The sequence below is a fragment of the Phalaenopsis equestris genome, unplaced genomic scaffold, assembly GCF_001263595.1.
Source record: "Phalaenopsis equestris unplaced genomic scaffold, ASM126359v1 Scaffold000258, whole genome shotgun sequence".
Lineage (NCBI taxonomy): Eukaryota > Viridiplantae > Streptophyta > Magnoliopsida > Asparagales > Orchidaceae > Phalaenopsis > Phalaenopsis equestris.
Window position 1 is genome coordinate 1,638,618 of NW_018164700.1, and position 25,847 is coordinate 1,664,464.

General features: G+C 34.7%; 1 protein-coding gene across 1 annotated transcript; it reads left to right on the forward strand.

Moving 5' to 3' along the window:
• The first annotated feature begins 1,972 nt into the window (after positions 1 to 1,972).
• LOC110024538 (ubiquitin-NEDD8-like protein RUB2) lies at positions 1,973 to 23,721 on the forward strand. Its single transcript, XM_020724560.1, has 3 exons — positions 1,973 to 2,228; positions 21,808 to 22,067; positions 23,358 to 23,721. Exons 1-3 carry the CDS (start codon positions 2,136 to 2,138, stop codon positions 23,464 to 23,466), a joined length of 462 nt encoding a protein of 153 aa, XP_020580219.1. The 5' UTR covers positions 1,973 to 2,135; the 3' UTR covers positions 23,467 to 23,721.
• The last annotated feature ends 2,126 nt before the right edge of the window (positions 23,722 to 25,847 follow it).

Consider the following 25,847-nt stretch of genomic DNA (forward strand, 5'->3'; position numbering starts at 1 on the left):
TAAGTTGCGAATAGAATAGAAGAAAGTTTTGAAGTTATGGTTGGTGTTCTTCTTCGGGCTTCCTCAGGATAGAAGGAAGAGAAGTGCAAGAAGTAGTTCCTTGCGATAGAAGGAAGAAAAAAGAAGAATAAGAAGATTGTTCTCCCTTGGCTTTTTCTTGGTAGCTTGTGGCAGAAGAAAAATTGAGTTTATTTCTTTTGTAAGTTTGGCTTCTTCGCTGCATCTCGGTGTACAGTTTCTTCGGTGTATCTCGATGTAGAGAGAGAGTAAAAGAGAGAGAATAAGAGAGAGGAACGAAGTGAGAGTGAGAGATTCCTCAAGAAGTAAAATCTTCTGCAACTCCGTGAACGTAGGAAATTTGCCGAAACCACAAATCTGTGTGTTCCGCTGTGTTACTTTTTTCTGGTGTGAATTTTCTCGTTCTATTTTTCGCTTCGTCATCGATTATATATACCACAACAAATAACCGCTTACTGATGAATAAAATTTTGATCCACTTGAAAGAAAATAATTGCAAATGTAGAATGACATATACATGTAAAACTGAAGTTTAATTAGGTGTTAGATATTTGCATAGGAATTAAAGTGGTAGGTTTGTAAATCTATAAATAATACTTAAAATTGCGCTAAATTATTCGATTCACAATGGCTTATTGCATTGCATCGCAATACGACTAAAGTAAAGTGGCGATGCTTCATTATGGCTTTAGGGCTTATGGAAAAGAAAAGGAATCAAATAACATAAAGGCAGCCAAGGAATGTGATTTTGGGTATATTCCGCTTTCAACTTGAATGGTTGCCAAGGCATAGTAGGTGAAGATGAATTTTATTAATGGGACTTTTTCATACATACTCCCCCATTTTTTATGTATTTATATATCTAACACCAAAAGTTTGATATTTACGATCATAACACCTTGGTGCTATAAAGCAATGCCTAAAAATATGTTTTAAATTTTAAGAAGTTATTGTGATATTTTCTTATGAGATATTAAAATTTAAGTGTGATGCATGCAAATATGAAAAAGTTTAATTATAAAGCAATGCCTAAAAATATGTTTTTAATTTTAAGAAGTTAGTTGTGATATTTTCTTATGAGATATTAAATTTTAAGTGTGATGCATGCAAATATGAAAAAGTTTAATACATATAAGGCCCCGTATTATTCATGAGGTGAAGAAAGAAAATGAATTTGTTCGATCTCAAGGCCTTGGTTTTCCATACATCTAATGATGCTCATTCGATAGAATTAAGTAAGGCCCCGTATTGTTCATGAGGTGAAGAAAGAAAATGAATGTGTTCGATCTCAGGGCCTTGGTTCTCCATACATCTAATGATGCTCATTCGATAGAATTAAGGAGATGATATAATCTCTGAACAGGGGTAAGAGAGAGAAAAAGGGACCGTCATAATGTTCTCATTAGAGTTCTTTTTTTTAATCCTTCCACGCACAAGAAAAAGTGAAATTAAAATATAATTTCTACAATATGAGGGTTGTCAATGTGTTCTCAATGAAAAAGTTATGACGTGAGTGTCATGCGTCTCAGACTCTCATATATGATCATGCAGCTTATGTCAATCCTTTTAACGTTGATTCTTATTTCAACTATTTGTCATGTTGGCGATCATTTTTATTCGATGCATTTTAATATGGAGATCATTTTAATGCGATGCATTTCAATAATTAAAAATTTACATACATCACACAATTCTTTTGTATTGAGATATCAAACACTCAAAAATTGATATTTATATTTATAACATTGTAGTGTGATAAATATATGCCTAAAAGGAGTCTTTTATTTCTTAAAAGATAATAATGATTGTGCTTTTATGTGATGTTAATAATTATAGTTATATATATTAAATTATGAAATATTATATACTTGATATGCAAATGCATAAGAATTGTTTGCTTTATGATAATTTTATAAATGTAAATGTTTGGATCTGCATGCAGTCGATTATGCTGTAGATTCGGAAGAAGGCAAATTAACACATTGGTGCCCACTCGCTATAAAGGTCTGTCCTCCATTCCTCTCCAATCTATCTCTGTTCCGGTATTAGCAGCCCAGTTCCCACACTCGTTCTTTGCGCTTGCTTCGTCTAGCAGCGAAGCGATCGACGGAGTAAAGATGCAGATATTCGTCAAGACTCTTACGGGGAAAACCATAACCCTGGAGGTCGAGAGCAGCGATACCATCGACAACGTCAAAGCCAAGATACAGGTCTGTCCTTCATTTCATTTCCCTGAGCGGTTGATCTAGGGTTTGATAAACAGGCAGTAGCGCGACAGATGCTTGTTTTGGTATCCCTCGTAGATCTGGAGGTGCTTGTTGTCTCCTTTTCATGCAGCTTAGGTGGCTGGATACTGTTTTCCGATCATTGTTGCAGCTTTTCTTTCTTTTGCACATGGCCTGTTTAAAGTTGTTTTACCTCACTTTCAGGGGTTAGCAGGGTCTGCCTTCGTCATCTGGCGAATTTTAGGTTTAACTGTCTTGGTGATACAAATTGAACAGGGTTGCATAACCAGCGCTTGCTCAAGCGTTTTGACATCACAATAGAATTTTATTTAAATTTTGGGCATTTAAAAGCAGTTTAGTTTAGGATTGGAGATTTAAGATATATGTGGGAGAGATTGGATGCAAAGCACACGAGGGATTTTTTCATACTTATTTTTTTGGTTATTTTGGAGATACATCTCATCCAATTTATGAAGTTCTTTAGTGGAACTGAGTATTTCCCACAGACATAATGCGAAGGTAGTTATTATACAATAACCCTGCACAGGCAACAATTGTAATTCGAGAATATATTGTTGTTAGATTGAAAGGGAAAACATATGATCCTTTTCTATTGCAACAAGGTTTTGTTTGTTTCTAATATTTTCGAGCTACTTCATACCCCAATAATAGATAAGGTACTTACGATGATCTTTTATAGTTAGGGCTGCGTGGTCAAATTTGATTTGTATTAGTAGTACAGATTACGATCCCATAAGAAAATATTCGAGAGAGTCAAAAGAAAATTTAAATAATAGTGTCATACTAAATGTGTTTTATGGATGTTGGGTATTTAAATAAGTCATTGATATCCATGTTGAGTATGATAGAATGAGAACCTTAAGATGTAATTGTGATAAGGTTGCATGATAGAGAATGTAAGATTAGCAAACATTAAAGATAGGATGGTGTCAAAAAGTTTTGAGGCTTGGGCATTTTCAAGGCAGGTTGGATGATGTATCAGTGCTTTTGTTGTTTGCATTAATATGGATTGTTATGAAGGAAAAGTGTTGGAGTAAAGATAGCATGATTGGAAGTTGTGTAAATATTTGCATCAATAAATTTAACTTCTCGAGTATTCCTCAATATCTATGAATGAAGAATGAGGATTCACATACAAACCCTAAATAGTTGGAACAAGGTTAATGATGATGATACGTCTTTGTTCTTTAATATATCTGATGTTTGTAAATTTGAAACAAATTTCCACAAGTTGTTGTTGTTGCTGGTTAATAATATTGCGGGGGCGGGGATGAATTAAATGAAGAGGAGATTGAACATGGAAAAAGGAAGAAGTGGCGAAGGATAAATAGTAAATGCAATTGTGTATAATGATTTTCTTCATATTTCAAATCCATAATGCCACAAGTTTATGCAGGTTGTTTGGAAATTTATAGTCTAAGCATTTACTAATGAGTTTTCATCATCGAAGTGTAGTTTTTTGAACTTTCTACATCTAGATCTTTCCCAGGAGAACTTCAAACTTTCAGAACAAGTTTCTTTTCTAACACACACCTCCCCTTATTTAAACTTGCTTCTCCATATTTCCTAACTCTAAGTATATTTCTTAGACACTAAAAAACTGCAAGTTTAAGTGATTTTTAAGCATATGAGCAACTCAATCATTTGGCTTTACATGGAGAAGATCAATTTGTTCAATTTTAACATGCTCATTGTTAAAGTGAAAACAAATATCAATATGTTTATTATCAACATGCATCTTTGTTGAGCCCTTCTATTGTATTTTAAGACCTTGAAGTGATCCTCTTTACTGTATAGCATGCCAAACACTAGAAGTTATACCTATACATATTGCTTACAGGTTGATAAAGAAACAATAGATTTTGATTATCATGTATGTGCTGCATCATCAAGTTAGAATACCAATTTGATAGCAACGATTATCATTGCTTATTTTCTAATGACTATAATTGAGTCCGACAAGTTCCATCTTTTTTGTTTGTGAATAAATAAAATCATAATTCATGGTCCCCTTTTTGTATTTGAGAATCCTTTTAGCTAATTTAGGACGAGAATTGTTGTGGGTTTTCATATATCTTTGTTAACCAATATAACGACAAACACATGTTATGTACATGTCAATCAAGTATCTTGGACATCCTACTGAAATAATTCGAATTTTTTAGCTTTCCTCTTTCACTCTTAGTTATTTCAATGCTATAATATTTAAGTATCAATAAGTAAATAATGTTCCAATGAAAACTATCTTACAATTCTCCCTATAAAGCCTTCATGTTGCTTTATTTCAATATCCAAAAATGACCCATTAGTCCAAGTCAGTCATATCATGTTCATCATTCATCAATCATTTGAATTCTTTAATTATCATAGGATTTTTTACTGTGAAATTTAAAGTGTCCATGTATAGACATACAAACAAAATATCTCCCTTTGAATTGGTCTTCAGGTATAAGGAATGCTTGTGAGGGCATCTTGTGAAACCTGTTGAGCAAAGTACTCTTTAATTATGGAATTACAATTTCTTGGCGTTGTGAGCTTGCAGCGAGTCTTTTTTTTAAGTTTTTAGAGCTTTTTTTGGTCCTCAAATAATTCCCCGGCTGTTGTTTCTAGTAGATTCCATGAGATTATTGTTTTAAATGGTACTTTTTTTTGTCAAATTGAAATATCTTTGACATAATATTTTCTTAGAAGATAAGTATCATTGTTACTTCAAGCTAAGCAATGTTTGCAAAGGCTTCTTTATAGTATATATTGGATTTTTCCTTGTATTCATTGATTTTTTCCCTGTATTCATTTACTACCGATGATGGGGATTAAGGGTGTAATTGAGCCAGGTTGGCTTAAACTGGCCAAATTAATGTGAGTCCAACTTTTCAAGTTGTGAGCTAAAGTTCAAGCCAAATTCGAGGCTCATATATCATACAAGCTCGACCTTGAGCTTGCTAGTTTAACTCGTTGGCTTGACTATATTTATTTAACTTAAAAACTTCTTTTTTTTTGCTTTTGTCATCTATATGTTCTGAGTTGCCTCATGTCTATCGAATGCCCCGTCTTCATTCTTTCTATTGCTGACCTTTGTAACTTCCTCTTGAGCTTCTTCGACGAGCTTAAAACATTGTTTTGGCATGCTCCCACGTTGTCCACTAATCTCATCGATGACTTCTCTAGCAAGCTCCTATTCTTCCTTTTGTTTATGTTCTTAACCTCTTCTTCTTCTTCTTATTCTTTTTGAAAAAAAAAGTATATTTCACAAATCACAACTCATGAACCCTCTTCTTTTTCGGTTTTTGCTCCTAGTCTCTGTGACTTCCTCTCAAGTGGAGCTCGTCCTCGGGAATAAATGGGTGAACTATGTTTGAGCTTGAGTTCGAGCCGAGTTTTGGACTGACCAGACGAGCTCTAGTTTTTTTGACTCAAGCTTAACTTGATTTGCTTACACCTATAATGGAAATGTTTCTAACAGGTTTCAAGGGTTTTATGAGTGATGGCGGATAGTTAGAGATTGGTAGAGGGTTAATGATGAGGTTGACTAGTTTAGGATTTCTGAATAGCTTTTTGGTTAAAAATTTTTGTGATTATAAAGCTAAATTTTCTTTCACAGAAAAGGGTGATGACTATCAGGTCAAATCATTGGAATGCTAGCTAATTAATGTTGCTTTTAGGGTAATTGGATATGTAACTAGGAAGTTCTGAATTTTTTTTTTTTTGGATGGATCACAACAGGTATATAACATGAGTTAAGCTTTAGTGGAAGGAATGTGACCTAGTTTTCGTGAGAGAGGATATTTTTGAGGCCTTAGGAATGTCCTGGGGATGTAGGACATAGGAAGTAGAAAAACAAGGAGATTTTAGCAAACCTTAATTATGGTTGATTTGTAAACAAATCCAAAAGCTAGCAACATCAACTCCTCATAGATACATGGTTTTTCAAGACATTAAAGTTATTTTTGATTGAATCAGTGAGGATATGTATAACACAAACGGGGTTATAGATAAGTAGAGAAGCTTATTAGGAAATACACCAAATTTGTCTTTGAGAATTTATTCAAAGTTGATAATGGCAGCCTCTACATAAAATCTCTTATTTTTAGTTTGGTTGATTTTTATGGTTTGAAAATAAGTTTTTCTATTTAAATGATTATTTCCGAATAATATATGTTAGCCCTTTTCTAAAATAAAAAATAAAATAAAAGTATAATTAGTTATTAGTGAGAGGCCTTATTGCTTTTACTGTATCGACCTGCCTCATCTTGTTCTCTCTCCTCTTCTTTTACATTTTATTTGGTCTTGTACTGACTCCAATTAACTCCTCACCCTTTTGCAAGAGAAGTAAACTGTTATGTATTATTTTTCTTTATATTATTTTCCCTTCTTTATCACATTTCTTTCTTCTATTTTGTTTGTGCCTCCTTTTTGTGAGTAGATCACAACGTACAAAAAGATGCAATTGCTTAATTCTGTTTCTGTCAATTGTCTGGATAGAATAATGAATGGGTCTTAGATAGTGAATACATAAGATATTAATTTTCCTATGAATCATAATATCAACTAATTCCATTAATTTATCATTGAGAGTGCCTATATTCCAAGATCCTATCCTAATATTAGTTTCATTAGTTTTATGGACTAACTTCTTTACCCGCATTCGCCCGTAATGTGGGAACCCTTGCTTATTTAACACTACACCCGGGCGCCGGTGTAGCGGCCCTTGCACACTTTTCACTGTATTCAGGCTATACAGCGCGTCGCTTACAGGGGACGCCCTAGCACTTACACAATGATCAAAAGGATTCATGTCATGATTTTTTCGACAAGTTTTACGCTGACTGTCGAACTACCTAACACAACCCTCCACTTTTCTCATCCGGGCTTGGGACCGGCAACGGCAGTGTTAATGTATAATTCTTTTTTATGGCATGTAAATTATTTTTTGTATAATTTTTTTGGGATGACATTCATATTATAAGGGCCATAAATTGAAAACAGACAATAAGCTTTGAGTCTTCTCCCGCTTTCCAGTAGTCTATGGCCAGGGATTGGACCGCCCTATGCCTTCATTTTTGTTATTCTCCTCTGCATTGGCTCTATTGCTCTATTGTGATTTTCGTCAAGCACTTCATTTGAAAACGAACTTGAGAAATTGTAAGCGCGGGTGCTCAAGAGCTTTTAACGATGGCGACTCGTCGGAGAAGATGATGGAGAGGATTATAACAAAGAATCTGGTGGAAGTGCTTTTGATGGTTAGCATTAAAGCAAAGGTTATTGCGGAACTGTTCTCTTGTTTAGTCGGCTCTCTTGCGGGTTAACTCTCTGTATTTGGTCGGCTCCCTTTTGTTTGCAAGAACGAAAGAGCCTGAAGGAAAGGAAGTGCCGCCGACTATTGCCGCCACTTCGACGACAGTGGAAGAGCTAGATAGCAACAATCGAGAGCTCGAGTGGGAGAAGGTCGAACAGAGGGGTAAGCCAATAATAATCTGATAGAAGATGCGGGCCGCAGGGTTGATTCTGCGGGCTGCATCTAATAGACGAATTAGAATTGCGGGCTGGATACACAGATCAAACCCACGAAATAAATGCCGTATGTGCGGTTTCAAAATGCCATATGTGCGGTTTCAAAACGCCAAACACACGAATAAGCTGCCCCAAATGGACCCTTAGTTTAGGAAATTGTAATTGAAAGGTGTCGGTTGGGGCCATTGTTTATGCAGATGAATATAATGTTTTGGATCTCTTAGAAAGGAATTTGAATTGGACAATAGTGAAGGTGAGATGTATTTGTTATATCCACCTGTTGTGCAAGTACTACTACACAACAAAGGTTCCAATTTCTCAGTTGCGTCATGGGGTAGTATCTGCTTATAGAGAAAGAAAGGAATACAAGACACATTGAATGATTTTTTTCCTTGGAAGGAAAATTTTATGCTTGGAAAGGTAGATGCAGAAATAGTGATAAAGGGTGCTAATGCGTTATGGTGTAGCAAAAGGATAGTTTGGGAGGTTGGTTCTGCCCTGATAGTACATTTTGCTTGCTGATAATAATGACGTGGTGAATAAAATGAACATAGTGGCAGTCGAACATGGAAAATAGAAGAAGTTATAGAAGATGAAAAAAAAACGAAGGCAATTTGTATTCTAAATTTCTTAATACTTGAAAGCCACTATAATGTTTATATTGAGTGATTTAAATAGTTCTAGTACAAGCATTTACTGATGTATTTTCGTTATTCAAAATTCAATTAATCATTTATTTTACTTCGAATAATACTTTTGAATTTCTAAATCCAAATCTTTCCGATGAGATCTTCTTGAAACTTCTAGAACAACTTTATTTTCCAACAGTATCATGAGTCATTTTCATTCATCCATGGGCATTTTGTAAATGATCTAAAATAAATGTGTTCTTTGTTTGGCTGGTAGATATTGAAAATGGGATTCATTCGTTTCATTCGTTTCATTGTTGTAGCTAAAGTACAGTTTTTGCTTTTCATGGACACTGATGGAAGCTTTATACTCTAAAAATTATAGTTATAGTTTTGTTTGGAGTTTGTTTTTAGATGTCTTTGGGCAACTTGTGCATAAAACATTATGTAGCTTCCTATAAAATCACTATTGGTAAGATATAGAAAATGAGATTCGTTCGTTTCATTGTTGTAGCTGAAGGACAATTTTTTCTTGTGACATCAATTTTTATGGACACTGATGGATGTTTTGTAGTCTAAAAATCAGAGATATAGTTTTGTTTGGAGTTTTTTTTAGATGTCTCTGGACAGCTTGTGCATAAAACGTTGTGTAGCTTCTTAAAATATTAGTGTTGATAATTGTGAATTTTAGGAGGAAATAATCTCACTTTTACACCAAGTAAATATCACACACACACACATGTGTGTGTGTGCAACCTGTGGTTGACTGCTTCAACGTAAGTCCCCTCGGTCCCCGTTTCAAATCCATGTGGGTTGAATTAGCACATATGGGGTGGACACTCACATGTTGCCCTCCATCTTTGATTAACACACACACACACACACACACACACACACATGCATGCATGCATTCATCCATCCATCTCAAACTAACCCTCTTACAGGTAAAGGGAAATTCAAGCCTTTATGATAATCCTTGTTTTTTATTATTATCCTTTGACCTTCACCTTTTTCTGATGGATTTCTCCTCTTACCATGCACATTATTATATCATTATAGTTAAGGTATGATAAAATGATCCAGGTAAATCCTTATTAGCGGTAACTACTAGCGAGCTTCAAGATAAGAGACCTTGGGGCTAGCACATTGGACACGGGTTGGGCCCATGGCTGAATTTTTACTTCAATTTAAAGCTTTCTTATAAATTACTTTATTTATGGAGTTTGAATTTGTCTTCCATTTTGTGCTAGTTACCTTGATTCTAGGGAATTGTTTTTCTTTTTAAACTCAAATGGAGATTTCTTCCGCTTTAAATTTGGAGTTGGGATATTGTGCCAATTAGGAATGATGGAAATCAGACAGTTGAATTAAGAATTCTCTATAATTAGAAACTTCTTTTTTTCTAATGTCTTTATTCTGATTTATTTCCCTTTTAGCTGAATATTTAGATTAGAAGTATGTATTATTAGGTTACCTAAAATAGATTATGCAGAATATTTTGTACCTAAAATAGATTGTATGATTATTATTTAATAGAATGAAAGCGAAGGGAAAAAGAATCGATCCTATTCAGATTTCAACCTATTTTTCTCAAATTTTTGACATGGTATCAAAGCCAAAATTTTGCTATAACTATCGGTAGTTATTGGAGGACTGTCAAGGCTCCCTTCCTGTCGGCCTTCTTGCAGGAAGGGAGAAACTATTTCTTTGCCTTGATTCGCCCATCTAAGGATTTTCGTCCGTTGCATTTTGCGATCTTGTTCATTTATTGTCTCGTCCGCAATCGGTTATCTCGATCGTGATTCATGTCTCATCCGCAATCTGCGATCTCGTTCTCTTTGTCTGCTTCAAATCTCCTTTGTTGACCATCGCTGCTTCTGTGACATCTTTTACTGCTTCTTACGCTTTGCTTCGTACGCGTAAGCTTCGGGTTTCAGCACTCTCGGGCTTCGACACTCTCAGGCTTCGGTACTCTCATGCTTCGGCCTCTTGGACTTCGGAACTTTCAGGCTTCGACATTCTTAGGCTTCGGTCTCTCGGGCTTCGGCACTCTCGGATTTCGGCACTCTCAGGCTTCGGCCTCTCGGACTTCGGCACTCTCATGCTTCGGCCTCTCGGGCTTCGACACTTTCAGGCTTCGACATTCTTAGGCTTCGACACTCTCTGTTTCGGCAGCTTGAGGATTTTTTGTCCCGACAATGTTATCAGCTTCTTGTTGGCAAATTGATGCTTCTTGATCAGTTAACATCAATTTGAGGGGGGATGTCAATTAGGAAGAATGAAAATCAAATAGCTAAATTAAGCGTTCTCTATAATTAGAAGCTTCTTTATTTCCAATATTTTTATTCTGATTTATTTCCCTTTTAGTTGAATATTTAGATTAAAAATATTTATTATTAGATTACCTAAAATAGATTGTGCAGAATATTTTGTACCTAAAATAGATTGTATGATTATTATTTAATGAAATGAAAGTGAAGGGAAAAAGAATCGAGTATATTCAGATTTCAGTTTATTTTTCTCAAAATTTTGACATATTGTTGGGTTTTAAAACCTTATGTTGTCTTATAAATAGATGGCATGAATAAGAAAGAGTTCATATCATCTCTAAAACTCCCTCTCTCACTTTTCTACTTCTGGCCTCTATCCCAGGGTGAATAAAGGGTTTGGTCTCTCTCTCTCTCTCTCTCTCTACACATATATAGCCATATACCTCTCCGAGGGTGTTTGCTTAGTCCAAATCAGACCTATAGCAGTCAAATTGTCGTTAATAAAGCAAGCTACGTTCAATCGGAGAGGAATTCCATTATCCTTTTGTTTTTTTTTCCACACATACACACACACACATCCAATTGCACATATCCCACATATGCATGGCCTTGGAATTCCAACAACCTTAAGCTGATAAAGGGAGAAATGTCAACCTAGCAATCAATTCTACCTCTTATAAACCTAAATACAAAACTCCTGTATACCTAATCCTTGAGTGATACTGGAGCTAACCCAAACCACAACTTAAATGTGACAAATTTTATTGCTAAAATGTAAAAACGAGTACTATGATGCCTCTTGACCAATAAAGACATGTAAACACCAAGCAAAAACATATAAACAGTAAGATGAAACGACACAAACAATAACAAAAATAGTAAATGCAGAAATAAACTCAACATGAAGTAGAAACAATCCTGGAATGTGACGAAACCGGTGTGATAGTCCCAGAAGGCTGCTGGAAATCTGCCGAGGTGAGGCTAGGGAAGGACAGGCGACTGCTAACCAACACCTAAGGAGACGATAGTCTTGAAGGCTGACAAATGAGGGCTCAAGGGCATGTCTACTCGGCTAGAAGTGGTGCTAGAAGGATCCTGGAGGGAGGTTGTCTGCTGTAGAGTGACGGGGAGGTGCGGCTGAGGAAGGGGGAAGCTTGAGAGGATGTCGTGGCAGCCTGTAAGAGATTTGACTGGTCAGTGTCGTTGGAGGGAGCTGGGAGGGTGGACAACTTGGGGCGGAGTTGGGAGGGCTGCAGCGATAAAGGGCAACGCCAGGATTGGTGGGGGTGGGGGTAGGGTAGAGAGGGGATACACACCGTATAGGGTGAGATACAACCGTAGCACCACATGCCAAAGGGTATGACCCTCGAAGTGGGAACACTAGGAAGGACATCGGAAATCAGAAAACCAACAACTGACTAGGGCCTAGGCAAAAAGACATATAATTAGAGAGAAAACTAGCAGCTAGCAATGGTAAAATCTGAGAAAGGAAGGGGAGGAAATGGTAGGAAATGAAGAGGGGCGCTGCAACGGCCAGGATGAGGTGGAAGGCTAGGGCACGGGAAGCAATTGATCTTTGAAGAGGAGCCAAGAGGAATCACGAGCTTTAAGTGGTAATGAATTTGTCTCAGTCCAGCAGGAAGGTTGGACCAGTTCTAAAATGGACCAGCAAGCAGGAAGGTCGACGAACGTGACTAGTTCCGCGGGCGTGAACGGCCCCGCATCATTGAGTTATGAATATCATGTCAAAAGTATTTGTTAGTTTTATTTCTATATTTTTATCTTGTTATTTCCCCTTTGGATATGTTGGTTTGTGTTGGTTCCTAAAATACATTTACCTGCCTTAAAGTTGTAAATGGATTTAAATGTTATAATTTTTTAGCATTTAGGATACTTTCTTTCCTTGGCCTCTTTAGCCCTCTCTATATTTCACATGAGTGGAGTAAAAGGAAAATGGACATTTTAGAGAGGTTGATTAAGCTCATCCCAATGTGTTCTCCCTTCTCTTTTTACCTCCTTCTCAATTTTTATTATTAACCACTTATTTGTCACCTTAATTAACAATTCAATCATATATTTATGTTTTACTATTATCTAATCCATGGTTTAAAAATTCATTCGAGGTTCATGCCTTAAGGTGTTCCTTGATTTGAGGCTTATAACAAAATACTTCAAGGTTTATGCCTTATTGTCATTGTGGGACTTGCGTCTTTTTTAGCCAGTGAGGCTTATGTTTTTTAAGCTGAGGCTAATGTCTTGAGGTATTATACTCATGAAGGTTAAGCTGGCACTTCTTCTTGGGCAGCAAGTCTCATAACCTTAAGCCCTAACGAGTTTAACAAGCTACCGTGGTTGACTAAAGGTATTGTCTTCATCTGATTGTGAGATCAGAGTGATAGTGGGAGGGGATGAGGATCATGCCGATTGGGAGTCTATTATGAGATTATCTTTGAGTTAAGCGTGAGGGACAGAGCCGAGACCTAAAATATGTGGAATAGCAATCAAGAGTTTAGTGCAATTTTTTTTAATTTTTTTTATGATAAATTTTATGAGAAGTGGTATATATTGCACTTTGAAGTGCAATTTATAATTGTTTAGGGATTACATATTTATTATAATATTAAATTGTGAGGTGTTAGGTTTGTTAAATTTACATATAAGAGAGAGTGAAAGATTGAAGTATTATTTCAAATAAGAGTCAATGAATGGAAGTTCAATTTATGTTATATTTATGCTGACTTGAATATTAAAAATATTAAAAATTATCATAATCTATATTTGTTTATATCAGAGTCATGTTTTATAGTACTATTTACTTGCTGTTTAAAGAGCAAAGGAAATGTATATATTTTCTAATTCTTCCAAGTGAGCTTTTTGAAGCCCCATATTGGGATAGATTTTGTAATGTTTCCTTGTGTTGGAGAAAGGAAGGGTGAAATTTATTTAGTCATTAAAACTTCTATAATATATTTCAATTGATCAATTTTTAATTTTAAAAACTTAAAATATATTTTTTATTTTTTGATAAACTACTGTCATGGAACAAAATTTTGCACCAATAGTTAATATAATTTCATCTATTAAACTTATAGATTGATAACGTTTTGACATAAAATAAAATTAGAAATTCCTTTAAATTTTTTCAGAATTTTTTTTTTATAAATCAATAAATAGATTTGTTTTAGGTTAATAAAATATTCACATTTCTTAACATCTTTTAGTTTATATGAAGTATTAATAAGGGCTTGAACATTATATATTAGGTTGATATAGTAATAACAGCAAGGAATTGGGTGATAGAATAAGGGCTTGAACATTATATATATTAGGTTGATATAGTAATAACAGCAAGGAAATTGGTGATAGAATAATGTATGATAATTTATTTTGATGTATTGATATAAATTAGCAGTAGAATCATAATTGAAGAGGTGGTGAAAATATTTATTTTAAAATAGTGTGAAGTCTTGTTGGTTTCATTTTAAAGCTAGAGGTTGTTTGCATCATATTATAAATTGCCCTTAATTTTATATTATATTATATTATATTTTTTTAGTTATATCTGGGATTACTCCTGAACATATTATTAAATCTTAATCTAATTATTAGTTAATCCCTGATCAAGTAAATCTATTAATTTGTTAATACATGACTAGCTAGGCTATTTTATTATCACATAAACCAATCCCTAATTATGTAATTAACTCGTAAGCAACTTACTTTAATGTCCTAATAGTTAAGTCTTTAATTTGTATAGCCTAATTAATCTATTTAATAATTTATCCCATTTTTAGAATCAATTTATGTATATATATTCCCACTTATGTTCACAATTTTCTTTAACTCTAAATATATGTTTGATTAGCTAATTTGTACTATATTTGAGTAAATTCCTCTCTATAACCCATGTTGATGATCCTTTCACACATGATACAAACATCACATACATTTTTTTTTAATAAAAATGCCTACTACTAAGTAGATCGCACAAATAACAAAAATATTATTCTTCAACCTTCTTTGGCCTTCAATAGGAAATAATTTGCATATGTTTGTATATGGAAATGTAAGCAAGGAAAAAAAGGTCATTATTTAACTCTTAAAACATCAGGATATCTACCAAATTTCTTAAAAAAAACAAGAAAGAATCTCATTGTCATATTCTATGGTATGTATCTCCTTCGAACACCCACAACAATTTTGAAAAATGGCAACTATTCTTTTTAAATTCCGTAACGGCGTAACCGTTGGAGTGAAAATATAAACTCATAAATTTTGATGATATATGATTCTATATGACTGTGATAAGTGATTTATATGATCATATGATACTTTTGTTCATAGCAAAATGAGTTTAGGTGATGGTTTGTGAGAGTTAAGATATGTAAACTTGAGGTACTCTTGATTCCTCCTCAGAAATAAGGAACACAGCTTGTTGCATAAAGCACTCTTTAGGGCTCGGTCATGAAAAGCTTGTTTTGACCATAATAAGAGTCAATTGTTTTACCATGATAGTGATATGTAAAACAACTAAAAAGTTGCCCAAAACAAGCGGTGATAAAGCACTACCTTAACATTTTGCTCATAGATTAGACAGTGTTGGGAATTATAACAAACTCAATTAAGATTCTATTATTCCATCATCCGATGTTGTTATCGTTTCCTAGTTTATATAATTAGATTTACCAGTCATTGATCTAAGGATCTTTGTCAATAATCATATTTTGCATCATTTAAGGAAGATTCAAATATAATTGGAATTTGCCCAAATCTGACGAATTTCAAATACATTGAAAATGAAATAGGAATGAATTACAAAAATATAGGAATTTTACTCTACATTTATTTTGCGTTCTAGGCACATATTTGGCTATTTGCATTTATTTTGTGACCTAGCCAAATATAATTGGAATTCGCTCAAATCTGGCGAATTTCAAATACATTGAAAATGAAATAGGGAGTGAATTACGAATATATAGAAATTTATACTAATCAAATGTTTGTACTTTTAAAACCTCTACAAAGATAATGTTATGCATTTCTTTTGCTGTCGAGCAAACGACCCCATAGTCAATATAAGTGCACTAGAGGGAGCAACTAGGCGCATATTTGGCTATTTGCTTCACCTTTCTAATATTCAGATTTGGTTGAACTCATGTGGGTTGTAGGAGTCTCACTCATCCGCCCTTGTGATTTGACCCGCTTTACTTTTGGTGCTCCTGTGACCTACCAATCTGTGCAAATTTACATAAGTAGGATTTCTGTTCTATTTTGCTCAGTGTCTTTCTTGTTGAGTACTTAGTTGTGTTTATTTGTATTTTCTTTATTTTGTGTCTTCATTTGAAAACTAAATAAAGATATAGTCTAATATCATCAACTTGATCAAGTCAAATCAAACGTGATTAAATCTGTTCATTAAAATTAGACCCAATCAAACTGGAATAAATCTATTATTGACTAGTATGATCTAATGTATGTAGGTGGTGTTGAATTGTTATGTTGATGATAATGCACATAAATTAATGACGATGATGCATTTTGCATCAAGCTTACAAATAAAGTTACCATCATGACTTCTGTTGTTGTCAATATACTTTGAATTCTGAAAGTTAGTACTTTGAAAAGTGCAGATCTTAATGAGAAGTATTTTCAATATAAAAAAAAAATTCTCTCACTTATAAACTACCTTCTAAAATCTTGGCTGCACGTTAGATTTTGTAGCGGTTTAAAAGGAAAAAGACGGTGCAATTATTAATTTCAATTTGCAGCCTTTAGGGTTGTCATTATATAGCATTTTATGATCTACTTTTAGTAATAATATCTTGTAATTCTTGTTATTTCCCTAATCTCAAAGAAACTTTTAAGATCATGAAATTTTTTTATCATTGAATAATGTTGCTTTTAATCAAGCAAATCTACTAAAAGAACAATATGACAAAAAGACCGTGATAGACTATCAAGCAATGGGCTGTCCATCTTCACTTGAACTATTGTTTTGTGAAGAATGAACCATTTAATATACTCCCGTCAAAATAAACTCTTGCAAATAGTATGGTCGTCCAATTGAGTAGAATAATAAAGTTATTGACATCGCATCTTAAAATTAATGTTTTGAAAGGCAAAGGTAAGGTGTTTTAACTATTATGAAGTTGGCAATAAACCCTATTAATTTTATATTTTCCATATTTCACACACAAAAAGAAAAAGAATCATTGAAAATAAGTTTTGGGAAAAGAAAAACTAATTAGATTACAAAATCTGAAGTCCAGTCATTGCATTGTATTATTACTCTAAAATCTAATAACACAGTCAAAGTTTCAAGGATACTTGACTTCAAAATGAAGCAAGTAACAAACTATGAGCTAAATCTTCTTTCATCACTTCTCATGATCCTCATCCTCGAGTTATTTTCTCTAATGTTCAGATAAAACATACTTTTAATTGAATAAATAGTTGTTCGGTTTGCTTTTTGTCAATTAATTTAACTTGTAATATGGGGAGATTGTCTCAGATATTGGGCAGGTGTTCGAGGTGTAAACCTTTGTCTACGGGCCTATGCACTTTGGGGAGGAAACAACTCTCTAGATGCCAAGTGGCAATTTTTTCCCACTCTGCTTCGCAGTGATCCCAAAAATCACCTTTTAATATAGCTTAAATTCAACCAACGAATTGCTGTTTCTAGTTGTTTGCAAAGCTATACATCGAGCTAAAAGTAAGCAGATAGGCTCCTATACAACAAACAAAGCAACCCACATTTTTATTCTGCAACCTTTAAATAAAAGATTCTAATAACCTCAAATTTGATAGGATTTCAGCAACAAATGCACGCTCAACTAAAACCATAAACATACCCAACATCTTTCTTTCCAATGAAGAGAACTCTAGATTGGTAGACAACCCTTAGTTGGCTCGTTTCTCATATTTGGGGAAAAAATTTGCGTACGTCAAGGGGTACGCAGAGATGTGTACATAATAGGGTACACGGGGTTTATACGGGAATTACAAGGGGGTTATAACCCGTTGTAACTCCCGTATAACTCCCGTGTAACCTCCCGTGTAACTCCCGGGTAACCCCGCTGTAACCTTGTAATCTCAATGGATAAAATAAAAGCGCGAGTTACAACTGAGTTACACGAAAGTTACAAGGAAGTTATAACACGCTTGTAACTCCCATGTAACTCCCATATTTGGAGGGGCTTTTATTGTTTTATTGGAAAATCACTTCCCCTTTTCTCTCTGATGTATATGCTAACGTGAATGGGAGAAGTGAGGGAAAAACCATGTTCCTCTTCTTAAACTTTGATTAGAGGAAACAACAATGCAAATCATGGAGAAGAAAAGAAGTACATACATAACAAGAAGACCAATCACCACCCGGCTTTTTCTTCAATATGCTTATGTATCTTGTGATATTTTGAAGGTACACTGGCCAATTTTTCTTCAATATGCTTATGTATCTTGTGATATTTTGAAGGTATGCTGGCCAAATTAAAGGAAAAAGTTCAGTGAATGAAGAGGGAATTTGTTCTCATGGCAATGGAAATTATGACACCCTGCCCATTCTTGATGCCACGCGCGTCCTCTCTCTGATTGTTGCAACCTCATATAATGCCAGCTCTCTTTGGCCTGCATCCAATCCATCAAATTTATCATTTTATTCTAATTTTTATAGAAGAAAGTTTATTCTATGGGCATATTAGAGTTTACGCTATTTGGATGTTACATTTTTTCTGTTACTCTTTACATCCTCTTTTCTTTCCTTGTTTTTCAGTCTTTTTTTGGGCCTAACTTGAGAACTAGAATTAGGACATTATAAATGTGGCATAATGAGAAGAATTTTTGTCATCAATCTCATCACTTTTTATATATGTATGAGCTATGATGCTTGAGATGACATTACAAAATAATAAAATGCATTGTTTTCAACATGTGTAGGGTACATTGACTTGCTAGACACGCAATGAACATGTGTCAGACTCTATTTTTGATTTGTTGGTTATGTTTTTTTCTTTTGTCTTTAACTTGTAATTGCTTCTAGATTGCTTATTCAAGAAAATTTGGGCATTATTCTCAATTTGCGTACATCATCAGTAAAACCTCTGGCATAACAGTTGACCATAGTTATACAATGTATCTAAGTTATGCAAACATAAACCGAAGGCAAAAAGCTGTAGCTGTTACATTTTGGTTGCCAATGTTGGATCATGTTTGTTTAAATTAAAATTGTTAGTTTGTGTCAACATCTCAAATTTTGGTTGCAAGAACTCGATCATGTACCTTTTAGTGATTCTTGTTTAATTTTGACGCATAGGACTTCTACCTAAGAATAGCTATAAGACTAAGGGCCTGTTTGGGGCAGCTTATAAGTGCGACGGCGTTTTTGAAAATGCCGTTGTACCGTTTGATTTGCACGTTTTGGCTGATTATCTAAGAACTGCGTTTTTATTTTAGCAAAAACGTGATCGCGGGTATAACCCCGCAACCAGTGTTTCCAACGCCTGTTTTACCCACTTGCCCTAGTCTATCTCGGCTGCGTCTCACGCGATCAAAACCCTTGTGTCTGGCGATCAAAATCATGGACCATCGCCTCCGAAACCATCGCAAATAGCAGCAGTTTCTCCTTCCTCTCTCCTGTTCGAAATCCTCGCAGACAGCCGCGACTGGTGCAAGGAAATGATGGGGTATTAGATCGAAGGAACATACCCTGCATCTACCGATCAAGAATGGAGAAAAGAGTGAGCTGCGACGGTGCTAGATCCATGGCAAATCTCCGCATCTTCTTGATATTTGCTCTCACGCCTCTCTCCTATGCTGGCACTTCTTTTATCTTTCCTTTAAAGCATCAATACGAAATAGAAGACCAGAATTCACTGTTTAACATCAGGTTTTGATTTATAGGAAAGGTTATTTAAGAGATTGATATTTAAGAGATCAGAATTCCTTTAAAGCGTCAATACGAAATATTTATCATTCAGAGAAAGGTTATTTTTATTTCAAAAAGTTCATTTAAGAGATTGCCATTGATCCAAGAGGGTATAGGCATAAGAATAAACATGAAAATTTTCATGTATGTTAAGCTTGTGTGAATGTACACATAATAAGCTACTAGAAGAATTATTTCAGTTTTCTTGTTTTATAGTTAGTATTTTCTTCTTACCCATTATAGCTTGCCCCAGATACTCTATTCATGTGAATTCTAGTTAATCAAGGATAAATCACTCAACATTTTTCTCTTCTTATATGGTTTGATCTTGGCTATTCTCTTTTCCCCAAAAAAAAAAAAGCTCAACCTATCTCTCTCACTATAGTTGTTCATCACAATACATCTCCCGCTTATCCTCTCTTACTCTTAGTAGTCTCTTTATCAGCTGTTTGCAAAACGAACACACCAAACAACTAAACAACTTATCTAAAACAGGGGCAGAATGGTCATTTATCCAAAATCAGTTGTTTTTCAAACGCACAAACCAAACAGTCAGTCAGCTTATCCGGATCAGCTGCTCATCAGTAGATTATCAGGATAATCTGCTTATCAGCATAATCTGGATAAGCTGCAGCTGCCCCAAACAAACCTTAAATTGCAGCCAGGGTTTGTATACTTTGAGAGAGGGCCTTGGTTCATGCTAACTGAGGGGGGAGAAAAAAACTTCTATAAGGTATATTAAGCACTGAATGAATCATTACCTAGAGATTTCTGCTTTTTTAGGACTTTATATTACTAATTTGGGGTTCTCAATGGGTACAATATCTAATAGTTAAATATCAAGGATTATGATGAGATTTTATGCCAATTTTGAGCTTTGATGGTAAACAGTGTACCGGTGAGCCAACTTGAATTCATTCCATGGAAGATGTATAGGTGATGAGTGAGGTAGTGACGTAATATGGGCTTCCATTGTGCTAAAATGTGTCTATGAGTATTGAGCAAAGAGCCTAGGTGGAAGAATCCTTTGTCACCCAAAAATAAAGATGCATGTTGTTGGTTTGTTGGTTGAAATTGACGTTGAAATAGGAGTTCCCCAAGAACGCTTAGCATAAACATTACCAATTGGACACGCACACACTCAAAAAGAAGAAATGAAAAGAGAGAAATAGTATGAGAAGTAAGACATAATTGAAGGGTTGCTTTATCTTGCTAGCATTTGCGAGGAATACCTATAGCTTGGTGAGATTCCTTTGTGGTAGGATTGTGATAGGGCTTCATCATCTCATGATGCTTTCTTGCACTCTTCTTTTACCTTCATCTTTCCCCTTTAATTTGCTGTAGAGCTAAGTGAAGATTGTTTGAAAGGGGAATGTGTGACTACATTTGAGAGGTGAGGATGTATGGGAGTTTTTTTTCTCTTTTTTGCGGAGGGAGATAATTTAGGCCTATTTGGTGGGGCCCACCCAGTTTCATTTGATGGACATTTGAACAAGAGGCCACCTCTTCTATAAGAGCTTTAGGTGTCGCACTTGATAACGTTCAGAATCCATTAATGAAATTTTGTTCATGTTATAAAGTCATACGCTCCAATCTACATCTATTTCTAGATACAAAATGATGAAAAAATTACTAATAAATTGTTAATAAATTATCGGCAAATTTCCCACAAACTAGTGCTAGACAAAAAATGTCATGAAAGATTATAAAGCTGGAAATATAAATGGCTTTAGTATCTATTATAAATAATAAAAAAGTTCATAATTATGTCCACAACAGTGGGTGTATGCAACTATGTTTGCTAGCACGTGTACTAACATATGTTGTGTTTTTACACTTGTTTATTTGGACTTTCCATTTAGGCTTTTGTTTGATAGGAAGAGGCTTTGGCCTGGATGATGACTTTTGTATTATAAACCAGGTTAATCGATTCAAACCTATGACTTGACTCTGTTGAAACTGTTGAACTCGGAGGATGCCAACAGTGTGTTTGGCATTAGCTTGTAGGTCTGCCAGTCTAAATCTTCATCGCCTGCTTTCTTAGAAGGGCTTTTATTTGTTCCAAATGATGATTTGCAGATACAATACAAAATCCATCTTTAGTATCTAAAGTACGATGTAATAATTTTTTTGCCATTTCTCCTTCATCAGGGGTTTCATGAGGGCTGCTAGCATTAAATATTGATAAAATCATTGTTATGGTGCTGCAGGACAAGGAAGGCATTCCACCTGATCAACAACGTTTGATTTTTGCTGGGAAACAGTTAGAAGATGGTCGGACCTTAGCAGATTACAACATTCAGAAGGAGTCAACTCTCCATTTAGTTTTGAGGCTTAGAGGTGGAACAATGATCAAGGTGAAGACTCTTACTGGAAAGGAAATTGAAATTGACATTGAGCCCACTGATACCATCGATAGGATCAAGGAAAGAGTCGAGGAGAAAGAAGGGATTCCACCTGTCCAACAAAGGTATTTTCTTTATGTAACTGTTTTAGGAGTATTTTTTTCTTTCTAATCTTTTAATGTGTTCATTAAACTTTCCATTTCTGTGAAGCTGTACATGATAACCCACACTTTATTGAGGAAATCTTTCAATTGCAATGACTGAACCCCTTGTACTCTTTTCAAGAAAGATTAGTGCTGACTTTGATTTCTTTTATGGCTTGGTAGTCCTCTCTCAGCTCTATTTTTCTCGGAAGCTGCATTTTCATGGTTATTTGTATTAGATGTTCTTTTAGAGCTTATGTGAGGTCGTTTATATAGTCAATAAATGCAATAACCTAAGAAGATGTTCTTTTAGAGCTTATTCTCGGAAGCTGTATTTTCATGGTTTTTTGTTTTTCTTCTTTGTTTTTTTCTTGTTTTAAAATATATGTTTGTTTAGTGTTTTTCGCATGTTTTTAATTTTAATTTTTAAAAACATCCCAAATAACTTTAGCGTATTTTGAGTGTTCTTAAAAACGACCATTATAATTAATCATATTTTATTTCCAATCAAAATATAAACAATAAAATAAAAAATGATGAACAAAAAATAAAAACTATAAGCGATCCCAAGCGGTCCCTAAGTTTTTTGTAGCCACCTTTTCATTCTTTCTGCTTTAGAAAATTTATTGTATAAAAAATAATATAACTTTAGCTAGCTTGTAGATATATCACGGTGTTATCTCTGTAGATTTAGGGGCCCATTTGGGGTAGCGGTAGAGGTGCGTTCCACATCTCACCGCTTATTTGTTTGACAAAATTATGTTTTGACTTTTTTCTCAAGAAGTTGTGGTGGGAGTGTTGTGTTTTACAACCAGACTCGACTAAGTGCATTAGCTACCAAAAAGCTGCAATCTGACTATTTGAAAAAAAAAAAAAATTATAATAGTCGCTGTAACTTTTTTGAACAACTTCTTCGAGAGGAGTAGGTTAGGGGTAAGAGCTTTTCTGCATTCCCCTCATTTTCCTGAGCGGTTGAGTGTTTTATCTATAATCCGCATTTCTGTCGGTGGCACGAGTCCTCTGGTACTTAGAAAAGTGGGATGTCTGAGAGAGAGCTATCGGTCACATAAGAGGAGGCCTGAAAGGTGATTCAAAGCGGTGTTAATCATACAACTGTCTTGACCATCAGCTGCTGTTGTTGAATTTGTTTTATACGCTTAACCAAACCTGCATGATTTTTCACTCGTTTAAATGACTTTCTTTATTCATGACTTGGTTACTTCCGTCTTTTTATTGAACCTTCTAATCGGTTCCCATTTATTTGATTTGCAGGCTAATCTATGCAGGAAAGCAGCTGGCTGATGACAAGACTGCCAAGGAATACAACATTGAAGGAGGTTCTGTGCTTCATCTCGTTCTAGCTTTGAGGGGTGGCAACTAGCCGAACAACTATTGTGTCTATTCAAGGGACTACTTTCTTACAACACCTGCATGAGGTGTGAAATGTAATGCCGAACATTCCCTATTTTGAGTAATAATTTGTTTCAATAGTCGACTTCGTAACTAGTTTTAAACTTAAACTTTGGCTGATCTACTCCTATGCTTGACAATGTATCATGCGCCTTTCTTCGTTTCTTTCTGCTTGTTCTCTTGTAGATATGATATTTTTTTGCTTAATAACTTCAGATTGAGAATCTCTGCTCTGTGATACATTATTATCATTTATTGGAGGACACCATACAGTAATTTATTCGTCAAGTTTATTGGTTATTCTGTTAATCTTTTCATTATTGGTTGATGTTTTTTTTTGGGCATCAACATACAATGAAATCAAATATGTTATTATTGCTATCTTTTTCATGCATGCTTTTGTGACACTAAAAGTGCTATAAATATAAATATTTAATTTTAGGTGTTCGAAATGTAAATATATAGCAATTGTGAGGTATGTATATAAATCCAATGTTTCATTGAATCTTTTAATGCTTGTTGAAAAGTAGGGGTGTATTTGAGTGTCAGCTACTGTCACCGCATCCTTAATTAAGGTTAACAAAAGAACTTGCTATGCATATTTGTTCTGCCTGTTTTTGCTATAAAGTCGTGGTTGTTCCTATCCAATTAATAGCGGTGGCCACTATTGCAACCGTCACAGAAGAGACGTGACCACAAATTCATTCAAAGTCTTAAAAGCTGTTTTATCGTGAGTATTTTTGTACGAATCAACTAATGTGGTAAGATTTTATCTCTCATGATATGCATTCAAATTTGGAAATTGGTCAAGTCTCGTGATGGCATTGGGATATATATATATATATATATATATATATATAGCCTCATTATTAGTAAAAATCGTTGGAATTTCTTTGATTTTTATAAGCACGGGTTGACAGCAACACTCTTTATCAAGGACAAAAGTTCCCAAAGCAATGTGTTTTTCAACATGTTAAGAAATCAAACAATTATGATCACTTGGAGCATTTTTAGCCAGAGATATTTCGAGCACAAACATAAATTTTTCATGATCATTTTAGCTTCAATTCAAACAAATTTATAGTAAAATTGAGCTTATCGACTAGACGGATTTAATAGCACTAGAAGTGATTCAATTCAAGTTCAAATCAGGTTAGATCGAATAGATTTTTGTGCATTAATTGAAGACCAAATGATCTTAAAATTTGTTATGTTTAAAGATAAATTGAGTGTCCCGATAAAAAAAAATTAATAATTTTAATATTATTCAATTTTAATATCCTTAAAGCAATTAAATATTGAAACTGTATTGCAAGTTGTCAGCTGTATGCGAGAAAAAAATTCTGGAAACACTTCACTGTAAGAAATGTGTGTGCACCGTCCGTCACATGATGGACGGTGATCTGACAGTCTCTGCAATACGAATTCTTTTACGGTTCAAACTAAAATAAATTTCAGCTCACGTGCTATTTATGGCCGAAGACTTTTAAGAAAAAGAAATAAAAAAATCAGCCGTATCTTCGACAATTTTCTTGTTTTCCTTTCTCACCTCATTATTTATTTGTGGGACTTACATACCACACAAATTTTGTTCGTTCATATATCTAACACCTAAATTTATATGCACAATCGGTAATATGGCAGCAAAGTTATCATCAACCTTTTTTTCTTAAAGTAAATTGTATATTCCAGAGCTACCAACATGAATCTCAGAGAAAATGAACGATTGAGAATACAAAGCTTCCCTCCGAGGGAAGCGATTGACCGACAATTCAATGCTAAGCATGAGGAGCCGCGCCTCTAAACCTAGGATATGTCAAAACTCCGAAGATGGCTCCTCATTCGGTAGTGAAAAAATTAACAAACTTTGAGATGCAAGTCATCCCAACAATGAGTCTTGTTGGATACCCTGCATATGTAGCGACAAAATACACCCAAGTTCTTGCTAGAGGGAAGAACCAATCGAGACGAAGAATTGACTAGGTAAACGAGACACAGGTCATGCAAGACTTGAGCCAAATAACAAATGAGTCACGACTCATCCGACGAAACAAATCGACCCATTAGTTGACTGACTGGCTGAAGTAACATGTCTTGTAGAGCAAATCAGTTAGACCTCTTGACAAAATGAACAATATATTCAGATTAATCGATTATGCCCTCACCGTATTATGTAAACCGTTATTCTTTGTCAATATTATGACCATCGTTAATTCAAATTATGCACATTAATTTTATTAATGACGGTTATCATAACAATTCACATATTCTTTAATGGACTTCATGATTTTTTATTGAAAAAATTACTGTGCGCTCTTACTCTCTTTCGATTTCGACTCTTTGATTGTGCTC